Source organism: Bombyx mori, chromosome 3 (genome assembly GCF_030269925.1).
Source record: "Bombyx mori chromosome 3, ASM3026992v2".
Lineage (NCBI taxonomy): Eukaryota > Metazoa > Arthropoda > Insecta > Lepidoptera > Bombycidae > Bombyx > Bombyx mori.
This window is the reverse complement of record NC_085109.1, coordinates 13,185,280-13,204,017: the sequence shown is the minus strand read 5'-3', so window position 1 is coordinate 13,204,017 and position 18,738 is coordinate 13,185,280. Positions and strand designations below refer to the sequence as shown.

General features: G+C 39.5%; 1 protein-coding gene and 1 long non-coding RNA gene across 2 annotated transcripts; one reads left to right on the top strand and one right to left on the bottom strand.

Moving 5' to 3' along the window:
- Positions 1-6,339: 6,339 nt before the first annotated feature.
- On the top strand, positions 6,340-17,818 carry LOC101738036 (serine protease inhibitor swm-1). Its single transcript, XM_004924341.5, has 4 exons — positions 6,340-6,501; positions 8,567-8,743; positions 11,951-12,127; positions 13,435-17,818. The coding sequence occupies exons 1-4, from the start codon at positions 6,420-6,422 to the stop codon at positions 13,626-13,628; spliced, it is 630 nt and encodes a 209-aa protein (XP_004924398.1). The 5' UTR covers positions 6,340-6,419; the 3' UTR covers positions 13,629-17,818.
- LOC134201829 (uncharacterized) lies at positions 10,512-11,955 on the bottom strand. Its single transcript, XR_009977086.1, has 2 exons — positions 11,467-11,955; positions 10,512-11,268 (listed from the first exon to the last, which is right to left on the bottom strand). It is a non-coding gene; the product is annotated as an uncharacterized LOC134201829 (long non-coding RNA).
- Positions 17,819-18,738: the final 920 nt, after the last annotated feature.

Genomic DNA, 18,738 nt, shown 5'->3' with positions numbered 1-18,738 from the left:
TATCACACGTAAGTCAGTTGAACTTAGATGAAATTGATGCAGACGAGATAAGAGTGTCGATTAATTTATTTTCTAGTCGAATATCCCATACTACTTTTATTTAGTGAAGTGTATTAAAAAAATCCCACTGTGAATGGAAATGACAGTCAAGGTGTTAAAACGTAATACGTGTTATTAAAAATAATCAATTATGCAGATAAGCACAACGAGACACACACACACACACACACACACACACACACACACACACGCGCGCACACGCACGCACGCACGCACGCACGCATGCACGCACGCACGCACGCACGCACGCACGCACACATACACATACGTTGAATATCAGTAGACGCTATGTATAGACAGTTGCGGTTTCGTATCGTTACAGCTCAGTATAAAAGAGGATCCATTGGATCACAGAGCTATAGTTATTGGAAAGCTGTAGTCTGAAAAATATCTTTTTTTTTATGATTGAAAAATTACTGGTGGCCCGGAGGCCTTTCCAGCTTCACCAGGACAGGTGGGCGAGCAAAGGCTCAGTCAGGAGGGGTGGGATTTGCTAACAACTGCCCGAGCGCCTCCAAAGGAGACCTAACAACTCAAGAGCAATTGCTTCGCGAATGAATCTACTACCGGATCGGAATCGCGACCCACTGAGAAGATCCGGCGAGAAACTCAGCGGGCTGATGCATGGGTTAGGTTGCACGTCGACCTCTTTGTCGAGTTCGACGAGTACGGTTACCGAGGTCCCTAAGCCTGCTCCTAGTATTAGAGCTGAAGGCGTCTAATGTAAGAGTTATTGGATCTGATGGATCCGTAAGGACGTGTCTAGGGCGACGACGGTGACTTGCTCCTGCGTGATTAGGATTCGGGGAGTAGTCAGCGGCGGCAACGATAAGGCGATTATCATGACGCATAGTCTTATCGAAGTAACGTTCCGACACTGACTTCATGTGTTTGGGGATCGGTTCGAGGCCCAGGTCGTCGTGTAGGTCGACGTTCCTCACGAACCAAGGAGCCCCGACGGCTATCCTGCAAAAAAAGGATTGGATAATTTGAAATGATTTTAGGTGAGTGCGGGCCGCGTGAGCGAACACTACACTTGCATATGTGCGCCCCGTCATGACGTATGCAAGCGTAGTATTCGCTCATGCGGCCCGCACCCACTTGAAATCCCTTCAGGTTATTCAATCCCGATTTTGCAGGATAGCCGTCGGGTCACCATGGTTCCTGAGGAACGTGGATCTCCACGATGACCTGGAGCTCGACTCGGTTAGTAAGTATCTACAGTCGGCATCGCTGCGCCACTTTGAGAAGACGGCACGACATGAGAACTCTCTTGACGTGGCCGCTGGAAACTACATACCCGACCCTGTAGACCGAATGGTAAACCGTCAACGTCGCCCAAAGCACGTCATTACGGATCCTCCTGATCCATTAACGGTGCTTTTAGGCACCACAAGCACCGGTCACCGTCCTCGTCGAACCCGTCGCTTGCGACGAAGGGCTCGACGAGCAAATTAACCCATAGACACAGCCCACTGAGTTTCTCGCCGCATCTTCTCAGTGGGTCACGTTTCCGATCCGGTGGTAGATTCTGCGAAGCACTGCTCTTGCTAGGGTCAGTGTTAGCAACTCTCCGGTTTGAGCCCCGTGAGCTCACCTACAAACGTTAGGGTGAAGCTGAAATAGCCTCTCAAGGCTATCAGCATAGGTAGGAATAAAAAAAAAATCGAACAAAGCGGGAAATTTTAACACTTGTGCAACTATTTAACTTCAGTATCTTCGATTGTAAAAAACAAGATACATTTTGTATTTTTGCTTTTAAATTAATGATCATAATATTTAATCCATCGCCAATTAATTAATTGTGTTCGTATAAAATTTCATATTAGTTCAACCTGTCGGTTATCGGTGCGTTTGATTATTCAAGTGTTTTTGTTTTATCTATGGAATGTTTTTATGTCACAGTAATGTTTTTTTAATTAAGAACAAATAAAACAAGGGCACATGTGCATTCGTGTTGAGCGATGCATCGGTGTTCGAATCTCAGGCGGGTACCAATTTTTCTAATGAAATACGTACTCAACAAATGTTCACGATTGACTTCTACGGTGAAGGAATAACATCGTGTAATAAAAATGAAACCCGCAAAATTTTAATTTGCGTAATTACTGATGGTAAGGACCTCTTGTGAGTCCGCGCGGGTGGGTACCACCACCCTGCCTATTTCTGCCGTGAAGCAGTAATGCGTTTCGGTTTGAAGGGTGGGGCAGCCGTTGTAACTATACTGAGACCTTACAACTTATATCTCAAGGTGGGTGGCGCATTTGCGTTCTAGATGTCAATGGGCTCCAGTAACCACTTAACACCAGATGGGCTGTGAGCTCGTCCACCCATCTAAGCAATAAAAAAAAAATTAAGGTTGCACTGAATCACCCGCTCGGTGGAAAAACTGGAAAATCTTTCGTTTGCCGTTACTTCCAAATTTTAAGCTATTGCAAAGATTTTATCGCGGGCCTTGGGCGCGGCTTGAGAGCGGAGTCGTGAAATTTCGTAAGAAAAAAACCTTCCACCCCTCACTACGCCTACCATGTAGCTGATATTTTTGAAGTGAAAACTTCTTTAGAATCGTTGTGATTTCAAACCGGATGCAACGAAAAAAACGACAGGTAAGAGACACAAATACAAAAATGTGTAGGATGAAGCCAGCAAAGAATGAGACAGAAATATACATACTATTTAATACAGCGCCATCTGTGAGATTTTTTAATACTAACGTGTGTATGAAAGCTCTTGTAGTGAATTTTAATTTAGGATTATACGTGAAATTAAAATATCAATTCGCAGAGGGCGCTACCTTACAATTATTTACTAATGACAAAATTTTACATATACTTAAGACGTTTAGGATAATTGTATTTTAATTTTGGAAGGTTTCACTTCTACCACGTGTGAATTGCACACATGTATTTTTTTATTTTTTATTTCCTTTCTAGGCAGACGAGCATACGGCCCACTTGACTGTGAGTGGTTACCGTCGCCCATGGACTTCAGCAATGCCAAGGGCAGAGCCAAGCCGCTGCCTACCGCTTAATACTCTCCACAAGCCTCGTTTGAAGGAGGACATGTCATAGCGCTCGGGAAACACCGTGGAGGGGAGCTCATTCCATAGCCGGATGGTACGTGGCAAAAAAGATCTCTGGAAACGCACTGTGGATGACCGCAGTGGCTCCAGGTAGTATGGATGAACTCTACTCCGGTGGCGGGCGGTGCGATGGTAAAAACGAGACGTTGGTATCATCTCGAACAATTCCTCAGAGCACTCCCCATGGAACATGCGGTACAAAATACAGAGGGAACCGAAGTCCCTCCGCAGACCCAGAGGCTCCAAACGATCCGTGAGAATGGGATTATCGACAATCCGAACGGCTCTCTTCTGTATGGAGTCAAATGGAAGAAGCTGGTATTTGGGAGCCCCGGCCCAGAGATGGGAGCAGTACTCCACGCGAGGCCGGACTTGTGCTTTATAGAGCAAAAGTCTTTGTCCAGGCGTGAAGTACCGCTTCGCTCTGTTGAGGACTCCCAGCATTTTGGACGCCAACTTGGCTTTGCCTTCCAAATGACTCCGAAATTGGACATCGCTCGAAATGTCGACCCCAAGTATCCCGATACTCCCGGAAGTTTGCAGGGATACTCCTTGGAATTGCGGCGCCATGACAAAGGGGTCCTTCTTCGCAGTGAACGCGCAAACTTGCGTCTTTGACGGGTTCGGAGTCTCGGATTCGGAGACTCGCCCCAGAGAGTTCTCCACTTGAGACACAAGTTTTGATCGTCTCTCTTGCACCACGCTCCGAGAGAGACTCTGATGGCCGATATATCGCGCATCCCCCGTGCTGTCATCCTCATAGTAATGCATGCCATCAATAGACAGCATGTCATTGATATACAGGATGAAAAGCGTGGGGGAGAGCACCGAACCTTGTGGAACACCAGCGTTAATGGTCATGGTATCAGAGCAGTCACCGTCTACAACGACCGTGATGCTCCGCCCATCCAAAAAGCTAGCGATCCACTTGCAGAGACCCTCGGGGATTCCGTAAGATGGTAACTTCGATAGAAGTGCCCTATGCCAGACCCTGTCGAAGGCCTTCGCGATATCAAGGCTCACAACAAGAGCCTCGCCCTTGCTCTCCAAGGCTTCAGCGCACCTGTGAGTAAGGTATACAAGAAGATCGCCAGCCGAGCGACCGTGACGGAAAGCGTACTGTCGGTCACTGATCAGCTGGCGATCCTCCAGATACTTCAGGAGTTGTATATTAATTATTCGCTCCATCACCTTGGAAAGCAAGGAATTTATCGCGATAGGCCTATAGCTCGATGGGTCCGACCGGTCACCCTTCTTGGGGATAGGGTGGACGTGAGCAGTCTTCCATGAAGACGGAACCCTGTTAGTGCAATAAGAGAGGCGATACAAACGCGTTAGCGCAGGCGTCAACTCAGGGGCACACGTTTTCAGAACCACTGCAGGGATGCCGTCTGGCCCACTCGACTTATGGACGTCCAGCAGTCGGAGCTCCTGCCTGACTGCACACTGCGTGAAGCAGATCTCAGGCAGGGAGCTATTACACCGGGGGATGTTCGGTGGTGTAGCACCCCCGTCGTCCACGGTCGAGTTCGAGGCGAAGAGTTTGACCAGAAGGTCAGCCTTCTCTTTCGCACTATGGGCCAGACAGTCATCGGACTTGCGTAGTGGTGGGAGACTAGACCTGCAGAAGTTACCTAGCGACCAGAAAGCACGGCTCCCGGCGGGATAGCTCTTCAGTCACTCGCCAATTCTGGCAACGTGCTCTGACTTCGCCTTGGCAATAGCCCTCTTATAGGACCTAGAAGCGGCGTTAAATTTCCGCCTTTCCTCTGAGGTCCATCCCGACGTCTCCTGACATCATTCCATGCCATGCGGACCGCATGCAGCAGAGGCGTGCAGCGCGTCCCTACTGGCATTGTTGTACAAAAAAAAAAAAAAGGCTCCAATGCGACCCCCGACGAGCACCTTGGAAGAAGGAATGAACAATTCCATCCCCCGAAGCACCACGTTTTTAAGTCGGTCCGCACAGACGTCAGGATCACCAGAGGAAAAGCAGAGTAAAATTCACGCAATCCATCCCAATCTGCTGACATATACCGCCAAATTCTTCGATACCCGGTCGTCGTTCGACGACCAGGACGAGAGATTGGTATCACAGCTCGGATAAGGCAGTGATCAGACGATCCAAGTGGAGCGTCAACCACCACACTGTATCCGGCCGGATCGGTGGTCAGCAGAAGGTCCAACAGAGAGGGCTCGTGCCCCTCAATATCTGGGACACGGGTGGGCTGTGTCACCAGCTGAGTGAGGCCGTAGGACAAGGCGAAATCGTAGGCAGCCCGACCCGGGAGGTCAGTGGTTCTGGACCCCAACCACTCTTGGTGGTGAGCGTTAAAGTCTCCAAGAACCACCACCTCCGCAGAAGGGTACTGCTCAAGCACGCGGTTAGTCCCCTCTTGCACATGCTCTATCAGAGCTGAATCTGCATCACTGCTGTGGGACCTGTACAGGCACGCATAGATTCGGGTACAACCCCCGTGATCTACGCGCAGCCACAAGAGGGATAGGTCCCGTTGTTCGAGGCCACGAAGACGGCGACAACAGACATCAGCCCGGACGAATACACACACCCCGGCTTTACGCAGGAAGTTGTGCTCCAATACGTAGCCGGGGTACTCAAGATATGAGGTATCATCCGGAGCTGATATCTGCGTCTCCGTTAGAAAAAGGAGGGCAGGCTGCGCCGTCTCAAGGTGGTGGTGTACGGCGTCAAGGTTACTATGTAGGCCCCTAACATTGCTGAAATCCACGTTAAATGTGGAATGGGGAGTCGCCGATAAAACCCTATTTCTTTTTCGTACTGTCATAACTTTAATTTTGTTGGGAGAGTAGGATTAGGAGAGGTAGGACGTTCGGGGCGAAATCAAGGCAATACCTGAATAAAGCGCGGAACACAGTGTATGTTCAACCACGGGTTGCGTGAGAGACTGACGCAGGGCATGGAAGGGCCCCCAGTCTACCCTGCATACGATCGCCGGGATCCACTCCGGTCTCCGACTCCGGCACGGCGACCGCACGACAGGATTTTACACCGGTTGGCGGGACAGCTTCCCGGGGCGGAGTTTAGTAGTGACACCCGGGTTCAGGTCCCCTACTGACCGGCGGGCGGCGGCGTAAAATAAAATCAGCTACTGCACGCCTTATTATTATTTATACGTATCATTTACACATCGAACATCACTAAACACTACACAAACACAGCAGCGCGTGCGTACAAAATAATATATAAAGGCACCGCGTATTATTACCGAGCTATAGTTCGCAGCATATCGTCAAGATGGCCGCCAAACATTACTTCACCATGCTCCTGCTCGTATCCCTGATGGCTCTCATAGCCAGTAACAGTTCGTTTGAAAAAGGTGAGTAATTATTTTGACTTCATTGGGCTCGATCAGAATAAAGTTACAGATAAAACACTAGTTTTTTATTGCCCTTTGTTTTTTTTTATTATTTGTTTTTTTATTGCTTAGGTGGATGGACGAGCTCACAGCCCACCCGGTGTTTAGTGGTTACTGGAACCCATAGACATCGACGACGTAAATGCGCCACCAACCGCCAACGGGTGTATGCTCGTCTGCCTAAAAGAGCACTCTTAATTTTGTGATATATAATAGGTTGGGGTAAAAGTTCGCAACATTTTTTAATATAGTTTATTTACATTTAACTAAAGTATGTAGGTACCATTTTGTTCGATAACTTTTTGTCATCTTGTAGGTAGGGACATGATCCCCTTCTGTTGATTAATTCCGGCTGCTTTCTCTCAACTTCTTGCTTTAATCTCATCAGTTGTTCGCAGTAGAGTTCAGAATCGATGGTCCTGCCTGGTGGAATCATTGTTTTTTGAAGGAAGTTATTTTTAATATGTTTATTTAAATAATGTAAAAAATATAGCGCTTGTTAGGCACAACATTTAAATTGGATGTTGGTTTGCGCTGTGTACTTAAGGAGAAAGCCCCTCTGGAATCAGGTTGACATGTAATGAAAAGGGTTTTATTCCGCGTTTATTAACTAAATTTTATTGTTCCGATTTCCGAATGGTTCACAATGGGCAATATGACACATTGACATAACTAGGTACCTAATAGATGCATAAATTGACTACATTTACTATTTATCCCTGCATTTTTGTAGGTATATATTTCATTATTTTCGACGTCACCAATATCTCAGAGCTACTTTTTGCCACGCATGATGTTAAATTTAAATAATAAACACGAAATCACACCGTACAAGTGCTTTTAGTTACGTCTATGGTGCGTGGGGACAGAAGAAAAAGTTTACGTCAATGATATCACAAAATTTCTTCATATTATTAGGCTACCATCACGAAGGCCATCCACAATGAAGGATAACGGCTTTTACTAAAATAACGATTTATACGAAGGAAAATATATATATATGAAATTGCGTTTAATTGTAAATTGATTTCTAATATAGAGAAGAGAATTGATGTTTATATTGTAGACGGAAAAGAATTCCAATACGATTTTCTAATTGGACCTGATACTATAAAGAAGTTTAGTTAGGATTCAGAATGAAAATGTGGTAATTGTATAAAAATCTCAAGAAATTTTACAAAAGAGAATTTTACAGATGTAAATGACATAAATAACAGTTACGCTGTTTGTACGCACGCTTTTTTTAAATAATATGTATTTTACACTATTTTCAATTTAAATTTATTAAAATTTATTTTCTATTTTTTTGTTGAATTTTATATAAAGCGTGTTGTGTGCGTGTACAAGTGCTTTTCTTCTGTCCCCACGCACCATAGACAGTTAGTTATGTCTATGGCGCGTGGAGACAGAAGAAAAAGTTTACGTCAATGATATCACAAAATTTCTTCATATTGTTAGGCTACCATCACGAACGCCATCCACAATGAAGGATAACGGTTTTTACTAAAATAACGATTTATACGAAGGAAAATAACTAAACATTTCGATAATTACTTGTGGTGGGGCAGTATTGGGAAGCAGCACGAGTAGGTACAGCTATCCTGCCTATTTCTACAGTGAAGTGTCCATCCGTTTCAGGTTTGACGGGTGGGACAGCAGTTACGCAAGTTTTTTTTTTTTAATAATATCAGACCACGTTAACTGGCCCCGTACTAAGTTCTTAACGAACTTGTGCTACAGGTACCAGATAACGGAAATAAATGTAAGATTTTTATAATACACATACATATATTTAATATACATCCATAACCCTGGAAAGTACATTTTTATATTTATCATACAAATATCTTCGCTTGGCGGGATTCGAGCCCGCGACCCCCTTGTGTAGTGACCATGTCACTACACCAGACGGCCGTTTTTATTAAGACTTCAAGCTTATGTCCCAAGGTGGGTGGCGGCTTTCACGTTGTGAGCTTGTGTGGGGCGATGTAGATTAACTGCCTCTCTCTTCTCTTGTATTTTACAGATTGTCCTGAGAATTCTCATTTGACAATGGACCCCTGCGCGCCGACCTGTGAAGATCCAGACCTAACACACACCAGCTGCGTAGCGGCATTGCTCCCAACATGCCACTGTGATGATGGCTTCCTCTTCGACAAATCAGGAAAATGCGTACCCGTTGATGAATGTCCAGACCAAAAGAGTGAGTGCGTCAACTGTTTCCATAAACAACAGTCATAAAGTTGATCATCAATAAAGTTGATTGTTGAAAACACGAATAAAACAACATTTTCTGAAAATAAATCGTAGCTAGATCGATTTATCGCCCCCGAAATCCCCTGTATACTAAATTTTATAAAAATCATTGGAGCCGTTTCCGACATTCAGATTATACCTAGTCAGGTCATAAATTCTGTCACATGTTTAATGTAAAATAATTGAAACAAGTTTATTCATTATGTAACCATTCATATACCAAAATGAACTTAACAAAACATAGATTCTTATGACACTAAAGTTTATTCAAAATGACCTCCGTGATTTTGAATACAGGCCTTCAATCTGCGCGGCCAGTCGTCTATCGCAGCACGAACGAGGTCCATGTCAATATCGGCGGCTGCCTTAATCAAGGATGTCTTGAGTGACTCCAAATTGGGATGAGGCTTTGAGCACGCCTTTTCGTCCAAGCGTTGCCATATATTGTAATCTAACGGATTCAAATCTGGACTGGAGGAGGGCTAATCTTCGTGCCGGATGAAGTCGATTTCACGCGCCGCCAGCCAGTCTTGTGTGCTCTTCGCTCTATGAGCTGGCGCCGAATCTTGTTGGAATACCCAGTGCCTGTTATTGAACATGATATGAGAAACAGGTCCCACAAGGTTCGTCAGGACTGTATTTTGATACACAACTACATTCGTTTTTACACCTTTCTCACAAAAATGTACCTCTGTTAAGCCCCAATAAGAAACTCCCAACCATACCATGAACGAGGATGGAAAATGACCTCGTTGGACACGCGGAATACGGTTGCACGCTTCTTCACTACTGTGTGCGTACACCTTATCATTTTGTTTGTTGTAGCTCTCTTCTACGGTAAACATTTTTTCATCCGAAAAAAGAATTTCCCAATATTTTTTTCCCGCGTACCGCTTCAACAAAGCGCGGCATCTCTTCAGTCTCAGGTCCATTAGACGAGCATTCAAACGATGTCCTGTTTTTCTTCGATATGCCCGAAGCCCTAAGTCTTCATTTAACACCCTTTTCACCGTGGTTCTGCTTAACCCCATCTGAAGGGCCAACAGTTTCTGCTTACGTTTGGGATTTCTTTGAATTCGCGTCTTCACAGCTTTTATCACTGCTGGAGTCCTAACAGACCGAGGGCGACCACTTCTTGACCTGTCATCTACACTAGAGTCTTCATTGTATCGTTTAATGGTACGATAAACGAATCTTATGGTTATATTCAAATTTTTCAGTATGTTAAAAATTTGAATTGGCGCGTAACCGCAACGATGTAACACAATAACTGCAACACGGTCTTCTTTAAGCGTCCACTCCATATTTAAAAATGAGTAAAATTCTAAAAGTATACATTTTTATTTTCATGAACAATTCGAAATTCGAATTCAATAAACTTTTTTGTGGCCAGCATTCTAAAAGAAAAGTTTTACTGTGTGACAATACTTATGACCTGACTAGGTATATGTATATACAATAATTGCTCGTTTAAAGGCTTCGATCAATAATAGTACTAGATTACGGATCAGGAACAAAAATAAGACGCTCCAGTGGCCACGTTTGCAGACACGAAAACATCTTCATTTCTTAGAAAAAAGTTTAATAATGTTAACGACTTCAGTTTATTATAAACCTTAATACTTAAACATAAAGTTTAATTACCATTGCAAAATATATATATTTAGGTCCTTTCGTCAGAAAAAGAATATTATGGAATAAATTTAAAATGTCACTTGAACATAAAAAGTCATCAGTACAAAAATATTTATTCTAAAATGATACTTAAAGCCTAATTTATAAGGTTAAAAATATTTGTTTAAAATTTCGTGCTTATTGTATTGTGGAACTAGATGTAGTTCTTGGTATTACATTTCAATGCTCAGAACACAGTAAGTATTGAAAGACATAGAGTTGCAGAATATACATATTTGTTTTAGGTTTGTTTTGTATGGTCGCAACTATTTTTGACCGATTCAAAAAAGTAGTAGATAATATTTTACATTGCCGCTATTACAACAAATAGGTGATAAAAAATAAAATTGAATAAAGTAAAAAAAATATGAAAGGAAACACGAAACATGTTTTCCACGTATTCTTTATACAGAAGTAATTAAAACAATAATGTAGGTTTAATTACCTTTAAACAGATTCAGTTTGTTATAAAGCTGTCTTTTAGAAGTCATTTTTATATGAGCGGTTTCTTTTTTACAAATATAATGTACTCTTATATCAATGATTTTTTCTATAATCAGTTTAATTTAGGCTTATTTTATGGCTGTGTTCGTTTCCCCCAGAAAACAAATCCTTTTCAGCATATACGCTTAAAATATTTACACATACATATAAAGTTTTTTTAATACTTTTTTGCATTGATTTGCCACCACCATTGAACAATTCTAGAATTTTTATAAGAGTTCTATATTTTTTCTCCTCTTTCTTTCGCGACAATATATATCCATTGTGCACAGCGACAAGGGGCTACTAGGAAATCTACAAACAAAAATAACATTATAAAATAACAAAACTACTCTATGCATTCCCTGTCCAAGAATAGGTGATGTTTGTTACAATAGTTGGTGCCTTGTTGCAAACATTGGCTAAACAATTACAATATTCGTAAATTGTGTTTTATTTACAATATAATTGTGTTTATTATTTTATGAAAAACACTTAATAATATAAATTTACCAAAAAAAGATATTCCTTCCAAAACGTTGGTGTTACGGTGGTTTTTTACTCAGTTTTTGAACGCGCATTGCAGCGTTTTGACGTCTTAGTGTTGGCTATGATTGGACCATACTAATTTGAAATAAGACCACAAATTTATTTGTGGTCTTATTTTTCGGGCCGCTTTTGAAGCGCTAATCGCGAATCTAGTAGTATTATTGATCGAAGTTTAAAGGTATAATAAGATAAGATAACCTATTCTCAATTTGACTTTAAGCATTAACAAAAGCTTGTATATTTGTGTGTCAAATAGATGGTAGTGTGTGTAATGTTTTTTTATTGATTTAATGTACATTAATGCCTAATAAAAAAAAATATTGCATTCTGCACTCCGTCTCTGTATTCTCTATAAGTGTGGAAAATTTCGTACACCTCTGTTAGCGTAATTTTCGTAAAAAGGGGTAGAAAGTTTTTGGTTCACGTATTAATATATAGTATTTTACAGATTGTCCTGAGAATTCTCATTTGACAATGGATCCCTGCGCGCCGACCTGTGAAGACCCGGAACTGAAAAACACCAGCTGCGTAGCGGCATTGCTCCCAACATGCCACTGTGATGATGGCTTCCTCTTCGACAAATCAGGAAAATGCGTACCCGTTGATGAATGTCCAGACCATAAGAGTGAGTGCGTCAATTGATTCCGACTTACAATAGAGGTTGTAGTATGAAACTGCGTTTCATTGTAACTAGTCCTTCTCTGGTAGTCGAAATTCGACTATAGTTAATTAAATTTACAAGTTTGTACACTATTATGATTATATTGTCAAAGACTATTATATTATTTCTATTAAATAATCACAGATTTCGCCAAGACTACACTATAGATAAATAATATTAAAGATAAACAATAACCAGACGATGACCGAGCCTAACTAGGTTTTTTTTTGATAAATTGTGTTTTTTTAAATTATATTTACATACGCATTACATATTGATAAAATGATGAAATATTCCAAGATCGTTTAGGCATTTTAAGTGAACACGTGAGTTAAAAAGACACAAATAATATATTTGACGGCCGTCTGGTGTGGTGGTAAGTGACATGGCCACTACACAAGGGGGTCGCGGGTTTGAATCCCGCCAAGGGAAGATAATTAGTATGATAAATATAAAATGTCTTTTCCAGGGTTATGGATGTATATTAAATATATGTACGTGTATAATACAAATCTTACATTTATTTCCGTTATCTGGTACCTGTAACACAAGTTTTTTACGAACTTAGCATGAGACTAGTTAACGTGGCGTGATTGTTAATAAAAATTTTTTTATTTATTATTATTTAAATAAACAATTCATTTCCTTTGTCTAACCTTAAACCAAAAACTCATTGCTTCGGGTGGCTTAACAACGCCATCTGCTGAAATAGCTTTAGTGTTATTGTGTCTTTAAAGCAGTTAGGTGCTCTCAATGATGCAAAATAGTATTATTATTCGCCAATAAATGTCGGGAAGAGTCATAAAGTTGATTATCAATAAAGGTGATTGTTGAAAACACGAATAAAATGACATTTTCTGAAAATAAATCGTAGCTAGATCGATTTATCGCCCCCGAAATCCCCTGTATACTTAATTTTATAAAAATCGTTGGAGCCGTTTCCGACATTCAGATTATATATGTATATACAATAATTGCTCGTTTAAAGGTATAATAAGATAAGATAACCTATTCTCAATTTGACTTTAAGCATTAACAAAAGCTACAAGCTTTTGTATTTATGTGTGTCAAATACATGGTAGTGTGTGTAATGTTTTTTTTTATTGATTTAACGTATTTTTTAATGCATAATTTAAAAAAAAAATGCATTCTGCACTCCTTCTCTATATTCTCTATAAGTGTGGGTAATTTCATACTCCTCCGTCAGCGCAATTTTCGTAAAAAGGGGTAGAAAGTTTTTAGTTCACGTATTAATATATAGTATTTTACAGATTGTCCTGAGAATTCTCATTTGACAATGGACCCCTGCGCGCCGACCTGTGAAGACCCAGAACTGAAAAACACCAGCTGCGCAGCGGCATTGCTCCCAACATGCCACTGTGATGATGGCTTCCTCTTCGACAAATCAGGAAAATGCGTACCCGTTGAGGAATGTCCAGACCAAAAGAATGAGTGCGTCAACTGATTCCGACTTATAATAGGGGTTGTAGTATGAAACTGCGTTTCATTGTAACTAGTTGTTCTCTGGTAGTCGAAATTCGACTATAGTTAATTAAAATTACAAGTTTGTACACTATTGTGATTGTATTGTCAAAGACTATTATATTATTTCTATTAAATAATCACAGATTTCGCCAAGACTACACTATAGATAAATAATATTAAAGATAAACAATAATAACCTATTCTCAGTTTGACTTTAAGCATTAACAACAGTTGGACAATAAACAAATAGTATGCACGCGTGTGTGTGTCAAATACATGGTAGTGTGTGTAATGTTTTTTTTATTGATTTAATGTTTTTTTAATGCATAATTTTAAAAAAAATTAGCCTTCTGCACTACTTCTCTATATTCTCTATAAGTGTGGGAAATTTCATACTCCTCCGTCCGCGCAATTTTCGTAAAAAGATTTTTGAGAGAAACTTTTTTCAAATAGTACCTGTGAGGTTCTTCTTTTAAAAAAATGTGCAACATTCGATTATCGACTTTCAGTTGCTTTTTTTTTTTAAACCAGACAAGAAAGATGAATATTCCGAAAATTCGAATGATTTTTGATTACGAGTTCCGACGCAGAACTAACGCTGCAGAAACAGCTCGCAATATCAATGTTGCATTTGGAAAGGGGACTGGTAATGAACGCACCGTGCGATTTTGGTTTAAACGCTTTCGTGATGGAAATTTTGATTTGAAGAACTAACCACGTGGAAGACCCACCATCTGAATAACACTGAATTGAAAGAGATGGTGGAAGCCGATCCGAGCCAAACTACCCAGGAATTAGCGGCATGGTTTAACGTTATCTTACCAACAATATTGACTTATTTGCGTCAAATCAATAAAATAAAAAAATATGAAAAATGGGTGCCTCGTGATTTGACTGATCTGCAGAAAGAAACGCGTGTTGAAACTTGTGTTGCCTTGTTGAATCGATACAGAAATGAAGGAATATTGGATCGAATTGTGACGTGTGATGAAAAATGGATTCTTTACGATAACCGTAAGCGCAAAATGCAATGGCTGACCCCAGGTCAAACGTCGCAACAATGTCTTAAAGCAAAGCTTACCAATAAAAAGGTAATGATGTCTGTTTGGTGGTCTCAGCATGGTGTTATTCACTAGAGCTTTCTCCGATCTGGTCAAGCAATAACGGCTGATGTCTACTGTGCCGAACTTCGAGCAATGATAGCAAAACCTGTAGTGAAACATCAGACTCATGAATCGATCTTCACCATTATTGCTCCATGATAACGCGACACCTCATACAGCACGAGAAACCGTTTTAACTCTACAGGAACTGCAATTAGAAACCATTCGTTACCCTCCGTATTCACCCGACCTTGCTCCAACGGACTGCCATTTTTTTTGTGATTTGGTCAAATTTTACGTGATAAAAAGTTTTCTTCCCAGGAGGCAGTACAAAATATTTTCACACAATTTGTAGAATTTAGATCACCAGAGTTCTATCGCAAAGGCATAAAAGACCTTTCTATTAGATGGCAGCAATGTATCAGTAATAATGGTAGATATTTTGATTAAATAAAAAAAACAAATTTCAATTTTTCAGTAAAAATCGTCAATTTCATACTTTAACCCCTAATATTTCGTTTTCAAAGTTCATTATTTTTGTCTTCAAAAACTAAATTTCAGTACCTACCTAATTATCGACCGTTTCTATTAAAAATTTTGAATAAAGAAATGATTTGTTTGTGTGTTCTTGGAATTCACAAAAATAGCCAGAGATTTGAATGAAAAATGAAAAATCATATAATCATAATAAGTCATTCCATGAGCATGTCTGTAAATATTCCAAGCTGTTTAAAAAAGCCTGTACATTGGCTAAGTCATTGCACTTAGGCAATCTTATAAAAAATGCACCTGACAAAATTAAAATGACTTGGAATATTATTAATAGGGAGACTGGGTATGTCAGAAACAGCAATGCTGAATTAACTTTGAAAATCAATGATAAAACAATAACTTCTCATCAAGAAGTGGCCAGTGCCTTTGAGCGCTACTTTGCTGATATCCCAGCTTCTACTACAAAATCTTTAATTTCATCTCCTACCGTCGCCGAATCATTACTGCAAGATCATGTTGATAAATGCAGTGTTAACTTTAAGTTCACAAATATTGATATAAAGGACATAATTGATAATTTCAAGCTCATTACTATTAAGAAAACTGGTGATTTATGGGGAATTTCAATTAAGGTTATAAAATCCATTATTGATATAATCGCACCTTACCTTGCTACAATATTTAATGACTGTTTTGATTGTGGTGTGTTTCCTGATCTAATGAAATATAGTAAAATAAAACCTTTGTTTAAATCTGGTAGTACTTTTGACCCCGCTAACTTTAGGCCTATTTCAGTACTACCTACATTGAGTAAAATTTTTAAAAAAAATATTTTGGAACAACTTTTGAACCATTTCAATTCCAATAACCTGCTTCATAACAAACAATATGGATTCACTAGAGGTCGTTCAACTATTGATGCAGGTGTAGATCTTATTAAAAATATTTTTCAGGCTTGGGAGGAATCGCATAATGCCCTTGGGGTTTTCTGCGATTTATCTAAAGCTTTTGATTGTGTTGAGCATAATACATTGTTGAGGAAATTACACCTTTATGGTATTATACTTGTGTATATACATATGTAACTATACTTGAGACCTTAGAACTTGTATCTCAAGGTGGGTGGCGCATTTACGTTGTGGATGTCTATGGGCTCCAGTAACCACTTAACACCAGGTGGGCTGTGAGCTCGTCCACCCATCTAAGCAATAAAAAAAAAATATTAGGGGCGTTTCATTAGAACTTATTAAATCTTATTTATCCGGAAGAATCCAAAAGATAGACGTTAAAGGAAAGAGATCTTCCGATCTTCCGTGTCTTACTTAATATGGGTGTTCCTCAGGGTTCCATATTGGGTCCCTTTCTATTTTTTGTGTATATCAATGATTTACCAAAGTTTATTGAAACCCGTCACGAGGTCGTATTATTCGCTGACGATACATCCTTATTGTTTAAAATTAAACGAAAATTGGAATATTATGACGATATGAATGATGCTATCTCGCGCGTGGTACATTGGTTTAGTGTTAATAATCTGTTATTAAATAACAAAAAAAAAACAAAATGTATAAAATTTACCACACCTAATGTTAGACAAGTAGACACTAATATTACTGTAAGTGGAGAGACACTGGAGCTTGTGGATTCGACAGTTTTTCTTGGTATAACAGTTGATTCCAAGCTGCAGTGGGGTCTTCACATAGGCAAGTTAGCGAGTAGACTTAGTTCTGCAGCGTTTGCGGTAAAAAAATACGAACGTATACCAACGAAGATACGTCACGTCTATTTTATTTCAGTTATTTTCATAGTGTTATGTCATATGGCATTTTGCTATGGGGCAATGCTGCCGATGTTGAAACGATTTTCATCCTGCAGAAGAGGGCTATTCGTGCTATTTATAATATGCACCCGAGGGAATCCTTGAGGGACAAGTTTAAGGAAATCAAAATTCTAACTTTAGCGTCCCAATACATTTTTGAAAATATATTGTACGTGCATAAAAACATTGAAGAATTCCCCAGAGTCTGCGATTTGCATAATGTGAACACTAGGAAAAAACATAGGCTTGCGTTGCCGGCGGCTCGAATTAAGAAAATAAGCAACTCTTTTAGGGGGCTGGGTGTACAACTTTTCAACAAGATTCCACAAAACGTTCAATTACTACCTGTTCATAGATTTAAGAAAACTGTCAAGGTACGTTTATGCAACAAGGCATATTATAAAGTTAAGGATTATTTACTAGATGGTACTACGTGGGAATGAGGCGTTCACTCCTGGCCTTTTCATTTTTCATTATTATTAAATTTTTTTTAATTGTATTTTTTTGACTTGTTTTTCTTTTATTGTGAATATTTCTATTTATTTAAAAAAAAAGAAAATATTTGAGAAAAAACAAAAAAAAAAGCTTGCTGAGTTTGTTTCGCCGGTTCTTCTCGGGACTGTGGCTTTTTTTGGAACCGGTGGTACAGTTAACATTGTTATTTATATTTTGACAGTCAACAAGTGTGTTAAACTGACATCTAAGTTGAAAAAAATGATTTTGAATTTTGTTTTGAATTAAATGATGATTGATTAATTGATGATGATTTTTCTTATAAGTATAGATTGACTGAACTTTCTGTGGTTGAGACAAAAGAGAAGTTCAGTTTAACTTAATTCAATAACACTGTGTAAAAAAATAATTTGTGGAAAATAAAGGGTTTAAATGTTGTTTTCTTCGTATTGTATAAAAAAGGCAATTAAGTACTTTTTTTTACGGTTGGACGAGCTTCCAGCCCACCTGGTGTTAAGTGGTAAATTACTTTATTACTGTTCGACTATAGTTAGAATATTCCTTATCGTTATAAAGCAACATTTTTGATGGATACAGATGATAGATTTTTTTAAAGGATGCAGATATAAATGAAACTTTAAAATATTTACTTGAAAGACAGTGTCTAGACTGATATAACAGCATGTTAATAAAATATATAGTGAACGCGGAATGGGCAATATGGAAGACAATTTTTTGTAAATATACGGAAACAAAGGTCGGTGGCAGGTTAAATATATTTTTACATTTAAATTTCAAGGAGGATCCTTACGGGAAATGCTACAGAAAAGAAGTTACTAGAGATAAAAATATTGACACACACGATAATTCACCTTATTGTTATGGGCTTATCAGATTATATAATGTTCAAAATGGATTAGGAAGTAATAGGAATCGACTGCAATTCTTTTTAATTAAATTGGTAAACATGAACGAACAATCTCTCGTATAGTAAACTAGCAGACCCGGCCACACGTTGCAGTGGCTAAGGTTTTTGTTTCGAAATAACACGTGGCCGGCTATACTAATACCAAAAATTAACAAACTAAGAACAATAATTGAATTTCACTGTATTGCGTTTACTACGAAATAAATTTCACTTATACTTTAGCCTCAGCAACACGCGGCGTTGATGCCATTAAATTGTAGCTTATATGAAACGTTAGTATTTTTAGCACAGCGCC